Source organism: Micromesistius poutassou, assembly GCF_964030765.1.
Source record: "Micromesistius poutassou genome assembly, chromosome: 17".
Classification (NCBI taxonomy): Eukaryota; Metazoa; Chordata; class Actinopteri; order Gadiformes; family Gadidae; genus Micromesistius; species Micromesistius poutassou.
The window spans coordinates 5,557,992-5,569,096 of NC_140287.1; the positions used below are offsets into that span (position 1 = coordinate 5,557,992).

Here is an 11,105-nt window from a genome sequence, read left to right on the forward strand (position 1 = left end):
TAAAGACACCTCGCCGCCCACATGGATGGAAAACACCAAATACTTGCCGTTTGGACTGCTTACTCGTTGTTGCAATGATATATTAATTGTAAAAATATAAAGAAATAGCTTAGAAATTATGTTTTGCCTGTTAAAGGTGTTTCATCAATAGACCATTAACGCCATTAATATAAAATGTCAATTATTATGGAAGCCATGTTTGAGCCTTTTAAACATGTTGGTGCTTATTGTTGCATTTGTCCTTGCAAGAGGTTGCATTTAAACCAAAAACATTCAATTATTGGACGGCACAGGGAGGGTATTTCAATCATGAAATGTTTTCAGGCCCAGTGATAATCACAGTAGCTCGGGAGGAAACCGCGTTGCACTGTTACAATATGGTTGTAGCCAGTTGCTCCTTCGCTGGCTCCGGGCCAAAAACTACCTGCTGCTCCAGCAGGAGGGGAAGACCAGGTTACCCACGACCAGTCCACAAAGCAACTGGTTGCGCACACACACACACACACACACACACACACACACACACACACACACACACACACACACACACACACACACACACACACACACACACACACACACACACACACACACACACACACACACACACACACTCTCTCTCTCTCTCTCTCTCTCTCTCTCTCTCTCTCTCTCTCTCTCTCTCTCTCTCTCTCTCTCTCTCTCTCTCTCTCTCTCTCTCTCTCTCTCTCTCTCTCTCTCTCTCTCTCTCTCTCTCTCTCTCTCACACACACACACACACACACACAAGCACACAGACAGGCTAAATAAACGTATTTTTGTAATTGTTTGTGTGTGACATTTCTTACAACCTCAATATTTGCTAGATGCTCGACGCGACCGAATCAGGTCGAATCCTGGGGGGGGGACTTGTTTAACTTTAACTAACCCCTCCTCTACCTTGTTTGTCCCCAGACTCACCAAAGGAGAGGTAGAACACAGCTTGACACGCTCCCAGCCCTCATCGATTTTCCCCTCAACAAAACGTTGTCTATCCAAGTGTTCAGTGCTTGAGCTAGTTTCTGATAGTTTCTTTTACATTTGTATTCAAACATCCATGTTCTGGGTTATCACATTTGAAATTTAAGATTAACTAATTGACACAAGAGCCTTGCAGGTGGGATAAGACAAACCACACACTGGTTACCCCACCTGTTTTGGGGCTACCCGTAGTAGTTCTGATTTAGAAGAGAAGTAGGCTCCTTATTAAGATATCAGCAGAACAGTTTGCTGAATTAAAAGAATATATAGTTCATAATTATGGCCCCAACTTCTACTCAACCTCACCTCACTTGCCTTGGAAAAAAAGTGTCTAAATAAAAAAAAAATCAAAGTGCAACAGTATTGGACCTACTTTTTTTTTTTGTTAATAGCTTAAATTAACGAAGTAACTTTTTCCGAGAGCCTACTGCTTTCTTGGGGATCTGTAAACAAGTGGCCATGGTGTTCAAATAAGAGTCCCTAGCAAGACCTAATAAAGCCAGCAGGTGGCACTACAGAGTAAAAAAAGAAGTTGGACCATTCTTGGAAAAGAGATCTACCAGTAATTATTTTTTAATGGTTTCTGAGATAAAACGACGATAATAGAAATGTTGCAATGTCCATGCTTTTCTTGCTTCCTTGGTAAGCCTATGCATTTCTTTTTTTATAATTACTTTCAAACACTGAGCCAACTAGGATAATCATTTAGATATTGAAAGTGAATCGTAGCCTCTTAAATACATTTAGGTTATTAAATGAAAACGTAAAACGTAAATTATACAAAGACATGGAACAAAAAAAAGTTACACAATTTAATAGTATCTTAAAATACTAAACAAAGTAAACATGCTATGAATGCTCACAAATAAATGACTGAAGTTTGTCCGTATATAATTACATATTGATTAAAATCGAAACAATATCGTTTACAAAACAACATGCAACGTATTGTATGTATTAAATGTGTTCTAAACTATTTCCTTTTATAAAATATTAAAAAATACAAATACAAAATTGAATTCTGGAAAATTCAGGAAAAACTCAATACAACTGAGGGGATTGCTGATCGTTCCCCAATCTGCTGTAAAGGTTGTGATGCCAATCGATGTCCTATTTTGGCCTCATTCATATGGGCCTATCGTTAATTACCATTCCTTGAGCTATATCTTATTAACGCATTATACAAACATACAATAACGGCCCAACAAATCATAGGACAGCTTCCATTCTCTTCTCTCTACTCCTTTTCCCATGGTCGAATTTTCTGAAATCTGTTGCCACGATTGTTACCCTTTGAGAGAGAGGAATGCAAGCATTTAGATATCAATGCACGCTCTAGGCATATATAAAACCCGCTGCATACTTTGCAACTTTGCAACTTTGCAGCTATACTTACGTAGTACATGCCGGACAGGTTGTTAAAAAGCACTTGACCCGCGTTGACCTTGTTCCTCACGCCTCGTATAGTCCCGTTCTTGCTGCAGATGTTGATGCGCTTGTTGCTGAAGAGCAGCTCTCTCTTGGCACTGGCGTACAGCAGCAGGTCGTCGGGTTCGCACGCGCCGCCGCCGCCGCCGTCCACCGCCGCCGCCATGGCGGCTCCCGCGAGGCCGTTCAGGTGGCTGTTGGCCTCGCTGGCCGACGACCGGCTCTCCCGGCCCTCCGTCTCGGGGTTGCTGGCGCAGTCCGAGTCCACCGAGTCGGAGGCCGAGCCGCACCAGGCCGTCGTCGCGTCCTTGAACACCTCCGTCAGCACGCGGCCGCTGTTCGCAGACGCCACCCGAAACCGGACCGTTTTCCCCCCCAGACGGCTCTTTGTCCCGCTTCAACTCTGCCCCGTCCATTGAAACACACATAGGAAGGGGCTCACATGGCTCTTGTTAGCATCTCATGCATGTGAAGGCCGCAAGGACTCTTTCGAAACAAGGCCCAAAAAAAGTGCAATTATCAAACCATAATATCCCGATGGACGAGGTTAAACCCTGGGCAGCAGGTATGCCCCTGTCAACTAAAACAAGACACCAACATGGTTAATAATGGATAGAGATCTACCATGGTGACGGCTGTCACAGGGATATACAGAAACCGAACGCCAACAAACTCAATAATGGATCAAGGTTACTTCTCGACTACCGTCCGTTTCAGAGTCTGGCTTCGGATAGGCCTGTAGGCTGGATTTGGGAACTTTCATTTAAATGAAGGCTGGCTATATTCTGTGACTTCTTTCATATTCCGTATTCCTTATCACATTTTACTTTAAACCCCTACTGTTATTTTGCTATGGCTTTAGTATTTCCGAATTGTATCCTGTTTTCAATTGTTTGTTCTTTTTTCCAAGTTGTATGGCAATTATGTAACTTCACCCCGGCCCTATAGGGGGCAGTATAGACAGTTTGATTGACAGCGTGACCGGCGCCGAAGCAGGAAAAACACAGCACATGTGTCGCTGAGCACTGGGACTGGGATTGTCAACATGGGCAAGCGAAGGCAGAACAACCAACTTTTTACCAATCTGTCTAAAAAGCAGAAGAAGCATTTAAAGGAATTCGGCGAAGAGCATCCATTCCATGATATGTAAGTATGAAGCCAAACGCATTCGTATGTGTATTGTTGGATGAGTTATTCATGAGCTATTCAGCTAGTAGTAAACTGAGGTAGCTCAATCCATCCATGCAATGATGCTGGCTCAAGGTTGTATTCGAAACAGCATTCACTCTCTGGTCTAAACGTCAAGATATATCTCTGTCAATGCATGCAATTAATTGCTTGCGTGACTTTTCTGCATTTTCAGTGTCAATGAAAGACCTGAAAGAACACAAATAGTCAAGCTGGTGAGTACCATTTATTGTGTTAACTAACACTCGAACCAACAGGTGTATCATGTACACAAAGCAGACAGTCCGTTAATGTTTACACCATATGTTTCATTAACCTTCTTCTCATGTAGGTAAAAAACCTTTACATCAAAAGTTGGTTTGATGCGTGTGGAATATCCCATTCGTTGTAGGCAAAGGAATGACATTGTTGTCCATATGTCTGCTGTAGCAAGGGGTCCCACAACAGGCTGACGATGGCAGCGAGGAGGAGGACGACGAGCTGGAACAGAAAACAGCCTATCAGAAGCTCCTGTCGACTCTCAGCGGTCCCGTAGACAACGGCCACAGCGACGAGGAGGAGAGCTCAGACGAGGAGGAGGAAGACGAGGAGCTTGCTGAGGAAGGTCAGTGGCACCAGTTTTTACACTTCCACCTTTTTCCAATTCCTAGTTTTCCATCAGCACAGCAGCAGCAGCAGCATTCTGATTGGCTGCACTCGCTGTCCATTGCATATTTAAAAAGTAATGTAGTAGTGTAGTTGGGTGTACTTGTAGTAGTGGTGTCTCTCTGCTCCCTTTCTTTAAACTAGCTGGAGTATTGGCTCCTTTGGGGTTCCACAAATCTAGAAGGGATTGAAACTGTATTGGAATAACATCAGGTAAAACAGCTCCTTGCTAAATGAGACAATGCAACGGGTTTCCAGGCGAGAGTGACGGCGATGACGGTGGCAGCGATAGTGAGGACATCGACGATGATGATGATGATGGCAAAGGGGAGGACGAAAGCGATGAAGATGTGGGTGAGACGGCAGTAGAGCAGGACGAGACGGAAGAGGGCGATGCCGACGGAGGACTGGGGGAGGAGACGGAGGGAGCGGAGGAGGAGTTCACTGACAAGGAGCACGAGTCTCAGTTCTGCCTGGAGAAGAACATTGGGGAGGAGGAGGAGGAGGAGACACATGACACACAGCCTCCCGAAGAGCAAGACGACGCTAAAGGTAAGGTCAACGTCTCTGTAATACGCTCCTCCATCGATGAACAAAAGCGTTTCTCCCTCCGACATCTAAGGCCTCCTCATCTACAATGTTTGACCAATGCTGAAGCTGGTTTACAGCGTGAATTGTAGTTCCAGCTGTCGTCCCAGCAGCTTTACTTTTTGTAATTGGCGGTCATTTATTTTTCCCAGTATTGAATCCCACCTGCCTCAACGCATTCTGTGGCGAGACAGAGGATGCATTAAACAATACAACATTATGTGTTGCGCTCAAATTGTCTTTGTCAGCTAATTGTTACTTGTGAGTGAAAGCGGCCTTTGGATGTGAAACGATGCCGTCGTGGTATGTTCTCGAGGAGCAATCCTTTTCTGTTGTTGTGTGCAGACATATTTGTGCGGCATCTTGACATGGAGCTCAGTGAGAAAGAGGTGGAGAAGATTGCGTCCGGCCCCAGGGCTAAGACCACCCTCACGGTACTGACCAAACGTCTTTGTCATGCAGTGTTAATGCTTCATTTGTAATTATGTCATATATTAGTTATTCACATTTTATGTTCCATTGCTGTGGAGTTCTATTGGCGATTCGTGACTCTCACAATCGGACCTTTGCCAAAACATCCCCCTCTGTCCTCCCTCCGACCCCGTGTTCAGTGGCCCGTGATGGGTACGCTGCAGTGCTCCACCCCGCTGGAGAGGCTGGGCCCGCTCGGCCAGGCGAAGGACGCCGTCCTCCCCGCCTTCCACAAAGTCCTGGAGGGCCACTGGAAGTCCCTGAACCGGGCCTCGGACCCCGAGGGAGGGGCGGCGGAGGTGAGCCCCCTCCAGACGGAGCTGCTGGGCCTCATGGGCAGCTACAGGGACCTCCACTACCCCGAGAGCTCCCCGCTGGGCACCAGCCAGCAGGTGCGCAGCGCCTACTGCCTCCACGTGCTCAACCACGTGCTCAAGGCCAACTCCCGAGTCCTGTTCAACAACTCCGTGCTCCACGCGGGGCAGGCCGCAACCAAGGCCGGCGCCGAGCCCCAAGACGAGCCCCGGGACCAGGGTCTGACCCGGCCCAAGGTACGCTGTCCGCCCAACGGCCCTTTACAGTCACGGTCACTGTATGGATGGAACGGAATGGACGTTTGCCTGCAGCATACATTTTGTTTTGATATTTTTAAATCACTGAACTTTTGTCTTATTTAAATAACTGACAAAAAAAATCGGATTTAGAAATAGCAAAACAAAATGTATGCTGCAGGCAAACGTCCATTCGGTTCTTACGTTCTTCCTTCTCCGTGTTTCTCTTTTACATCTGTATAACCGCCACTAGGATCTAGGTATATGCTACGTATATGCCAAGATGGCGTTATAACGAGAAATGTGATGTATTCCAAAAAGTGCAACAGCATTCATTCAGTTGTAGGCATTTGGATTTGGATCGCTGAACTTTCAGGGTAGCCGGTGTTGATGCGTCCACATTGTGAGTTTTAATCTCATAGCTACAGATCGGTTCAAGTGTGACTCATTTGAAATCGGCATTGCGTTGGTTCTCATTTGCTGAACGACCCTCTCCCCTCTCCCGGCCCCGCAGGCTCTGATCCTGGTGCCCTTCCGCGACGCGGCCCTGCGCGTGGCCCAGAGCCTCATCGGCCTGATGGAGGCCAGGAACCCCACCATGGACGTCAACAACAAGAAGCGCTTCAAGGCGGAGTACGGCGAGGAGGCGGACGACAAGCCGCCCAAGGTGCAGAAGCCCGAGGACTACCGCGCCACCTTCACGGGGAACGTGGACGACCACTTCAGGATAGGTGCGCCGCCGTAACCGCCGGTTGATACGTAAGGGATACTGTGTAGAACGCCGGTCCTTATCGGGAAGTAAGCCCCGAGGGCGAACTTGCTTCGCCCTGAATTTCATGATAATAACCGGCGACGTTCTATACATTATCCTTATACCCCTTACTACACGGCTACTGCCAAAACAAAAGAATTACTTCACACGGTGTGTCTTTTTACAATTTATTTGTTACCAGCATACGCTGGGGTTTATAAGTTACCGGACTACTTTGATGATGGAATGATACGATAGACGTGAGGCAAAAAAATCCACTTTCCTTGACAGCGGTCATTATATGCTTAGCAACGTCATTATTGAAAAATAATTGATTGCCAGAAGTCGGGAAGGCCCACGCAAGTGAACAGAGCCTTCGACAGCATTGAGAATAAATGACTTTATACCACATACTATAGGATGTTAATGAGTGATGGGTCCCAGAACGGCATGTTTTTTTTGACTTTTTAAAAAGCTTGTACCTCGCTCGCTCTCTCACAAACACTTTAACAAGTTAACAGAACTGTCTGTGAATAGGCCCTCCCACTCGCAATTAAAACATGATCACAGGCGGTAGGAAGGACGACTGGTTAGTATTAGGGTTGCAAGATAATTTGTCCCTGGGCTGTACTGAGCTTTTACAAAAATTACACCGGACAGGGACGCCCCAACATCAAAACTGAAAGTGAAATGTAAAGCACCATAGCGCTGCTGTGTGGCTGTGGATTCATAGAATCATGCATCTCAATAGCAGCATATGTCCGTCCCCCATCCCCACCCCCCCCCCCCCCGCCTCGCCCTCTTCCCCCCAGGTCTGTCCATCATGCGGCGGAGCTTGCGTCTGTACGCGCCCTTCTACTCGTCGGACATCATCATCGCCTCGCCGCTGGGCCTGCGCACCCTGCTGGGCGCCGAGGGCGAGAGCAAGAGGGACTTTGACTTCCTCTCCTCCGTGGAGCTGCTGGTGGTCGACCAGGCCGACATCTTCCTCATGCAGAACTGGGAGCACGTTCTGGTGAGACTACAGCAACATGCATTCAATTGTGGTTGTTGTTGTTGTTGTTATTCACAATGTATTATAGTATTAGTAGCGGCCGTCATCGATTCCACCGACTGCCAAAGAGGAGGACGTTGGAGAGCTTTACTTGAGAGCATTCCACTCTTGAGAGCATTAATGCAATCTCCTCTTGCAGTAATCCCCCCCCCTCCTCCCCACAGCCAGGGGCCAATATTGGCCATTGGAGGTTCCTCAAGCTCCTGTGTCCAGAGCAGCTCACGTTTCTTCACCATTAGCCTCCTTGTCAATATGGGGATGCTTATGAATTCATCATTGTTTGTTTGAATCAGAAAAAAGATGATAAATGATAAATGGTGCCGGATTACGTTGTATAAACACATACATATTGTTCCATCTACGCCATGCACGACGTTAAGGACATTCTAGGCGTCTATTCCAAGCTATTGGTGTTCTCTGCACAAGTCGCCGAGTCGCTGTTGAACCACGCGTGTCCCGTGCGCCTCCACAGCACACCATGAGGCACATGAACCTGCAGCCGCTGGAGGCCCACAACGTGGACTTCTCCAGGGTGAGGCTCTGGAACCTCAACAACACGGCCAAGCACTACCGCCAGACCATGGTGTTCAGCGCCGTGCAGGACCCCCAGATCAACAACCTGCTGTCCAAGCACTGCTCCAACTACCGCGGACAGGTACTGTTGGCACAATATGGGAAAACATAATCAATTCAAAATAGTTGCTTTTCCCAGTACCTCCCTGGTTAATACTTTCACAATTTGTGTATGGTGGTGAATCACTTTTTTTGCTCTTATTATATTATAGATCATACCTTCTCGTCTGTTGATCAGCAATATTTTTCAAAAATATTGCTGATAAAAAAAAATACATATTTTTTTTATGGGCTGAAGAGTTTTTAAATGCGCCTTTTCTGGATCAATCAATCAATGAATTAATAATGACATGTTGGATTAAGAAAGCCTTTCCTTTCCTCCTGTTGCTCGGTTCATCTAAAGTGGGCCCCAGAGGCCCGGGTCCAGGGCTCATCTGGAGCCCCTCCACTCGTACTGATCTGGGGTCTGCCTCTTCTCTAGGTCGCCGTTAAGAACATTCCAAAGACCGGCTCCATCTGTCAGGTGCTGGCACAGCTGCCCCACGTCTTCCAGATGTTTCCGTCCGACTCCTTCATGGACCAGGACACTCGGTATGTCCCGCCCGCTGCCGCGCCGCTGCTTTTAGGTTAACCTCTGCACACAAGTGGTGGTACTCGTGTTGCATGTTTTGTGTCACATACAGACCTTTTTACTGGTATGTTCTGTCTCCCTATTTTTGCTTACTTGTTGTTCAGTTTAGGATTTTTTTTGTCATCTTTTTCTGTTTTGCGATTATTGACGTTCATTCGTAAGACGCACTCAATACGGCCACCAACGAATGAACCCAAGCAGCCACCCGATGGGCTCTGACTCTGCACGCGTCCCTCCTTCTCCCCCCCCCCCGTCAGCTTCCAGTTCTTCGTGGAGAAGGTGCTGCCTCAGTACAAGGACTCGGTCATGTCCCACACGCTGATCTACGTGCCGTCGTACTTCGACTACGTCCGCCTCCGCAATCACATGAAGAAGGCCAACATGAGCTTCGCCAGCGCGTGCGAGTACTCCACCAAGTCGGAGGTGTCGCGCGGCCGCCACCTCTTCCAGAAGGGCGAGCGCCAGTTCCTGCTCTTCACCGAGCGCTTCCACTTCTACAAAAGGTACAAGCGGTTGGCCGCCCTCGTAGGGCGACCTCTCCGTGGTACACCTGTGAGGAGGAGGTCAAGTGGACTGTGTTGTCAAATAAGTCTGGGTCTGACATGTCTGCAAAGGCTCGGGGTCCATGGAGCGGGTAGACGCGTTGTTATTTTCCCACAGGGCAGACAATTCTTCTATTATTCATTATAAAGCAAAAGTAAATGTAATTTATTAATCACATTTACACACAGCATAACTGACCAAAGTGCTGTACAGAGGATAACTAAAAAGACAAATAATACAAAAAAACACATTGGCCCAATAGTCGTAAATATATAAAAATAAATAAATGTGACAAAAGTTATGGCATATGATGGTTTGGTAACCGGGCTGTAACTCAAATCCCAACTTCATAACCTGATCAGAAGGACTGGGACAAGAATTGGCGTGCTGCCCCAATCGTGTCTCCAGGAGATCTGTAGGGAGGCAGGGCCTTCAGTTCCTCTGTGAAGATATTGCCCACAGAGGTGCAAGTTACCAAACTTTGCAGAACGGGTGTACTTTTCATCTTGTTCAACTATCAATTTAACTACTTAACTGTGTGTGTGTGTGTGTGTGTGTGTGTGTGTGTGGGGCGGTGGTGTAACCTTATGTTTTTTTATTGGGTGTTAATGTGCAATATTTTGGTGTAATGCAATGAAGGGCATCGGGCAATATTCTTGGTGTGTATGTTGCTGAATGTCGGCTGTAGGTCGACTTTACACACATAAAGACATATTATAGTTTGTAGAGGCTGTATGCTGATTGCTCAAATGTGGAATCGATCTATAGTTACTTCCTTCCCAGAGTATGTCATCATTCCCTACGGTCGTCAACTCGACCGCAGAGCGTTGAAAGGTAACGCCCGAAGCACGTCTAACCCCGGCCGGCTCCCCTGCTCCCAGGTACACCATCCGGGGCATCCACAACCTGGTGTTCTACGGGCTGCCCACCTACCCCCACTACTACAGCGAGGTGTGCAACATGCTGACGGCCGGCGCCCAGGCCGGCGAGGCCAGCTGGACCTGCACCGCGCTCTTCTCCCGCTACGACGCCCACCGGCTGGCCACCGTCGCCGGGGCCAAGCGCGCCGGACAGATGCTCAGCTCCAACAAGGCCGTGCACCTCTTTGTGACGGGCGAGGACGAGAAGGCCTCATGACCCCCCCCCTTCTGAGCCTCTCGAAACCGTCTTTGGACCTTCGTGGAACCAGACATAGAGCGGGACAAGGATGCAGTCTGAATACTGATGAATAAAAAAATGTACGAAAAGCGAGCTTGGAGAAGTGGGATGAGTTTGGTGGGGGCGGGGGAGGTGGGGGGGGCAGGGGTGTTGTCCTGTAGCATCAGCGAAATGTGTCGCTAATCTCTAAAGTCGTGCATACGGTCAATGTGTCTTGTAGGATGAGACAGTAAACCGTTGGCCTTCAGGTTATCTACTTTGTCAGTGAGATAAGAAATTGGTGGTCACCAATGTGTTGCTTGTGTTCTATTTCCCACTGACATCCAAGTAGGCCATTGTGGAATAATTACTATATGTATTTTGTGAGTAAATGATTTTTTACTGAACTCTTGTGTCTTTACATTTTCCTTAGATGGTTAATACGATTTGGAAAAAGGCTAAACATCCCTGAAAATCATTGTCAACCAATCAGTCCCGTCCAGTGGCGGTTAGGCATTACATGGGGGGCGGCACGAGCACACCAGA

The 11,105-nt window shown here is 47.5% G+C and overlaps 2 protein-coding genes across 2 annotated transcripts; one reads left to right on the forward strand and one right to left on the reverse strand.

The window, feature by feature from the left end:
* Window positions 1–1,181: 1,181 nt before the first annotated feature.
* Window positions 1,182–2,843, reverse strand: grxcr1b (glutaredoxin and cysteine rich domain containing 1 b; the record flags this gene model as incomplete). The annotated part of the gene is given in 3 exon segments (XM_084481691.1): window positions 1,182–1,196; window positions 2,396–2,809; window positions 2,811–2,843. Coding segments are annotated over 3 exon segments (462 nt in total).
* Window positions 2,844–3,447: 604 nt separating this feature from the next.
* Window positions 3,448–10,749, forward strand: utp25 (UTP25 small subunit processor component). Its single transcript, XM_084482610.1, has 12 exons — window positions 3,448–3,573; window positions 3,791–3,830; window positions 4,045–4,219; window positions 4,519–4,812; window positions 5,194–5,282; window positions 5,460–5,870; window positions 6,385–6,601; window positions 7,434–7,636; window positions 8,148–8,330; window positions 8,730–8,839; window positions 9,137–9,382; window positions 10,304–10,749. The coding sequence occupies exons 1-12, from the start codon at window positions 3,473–3,475 to the stop codon at window positions 10,557–10,559; spliced, it is 2,325 nt and encodes a 774-aa protein (XP_084338736.1). The 5' UTR covers window positions 3,448–3,472; the 3' UTR covers window positions 10,560–10,749.
* Window positions 10,750–11,105: the final 356 nt, after the last annotated feature.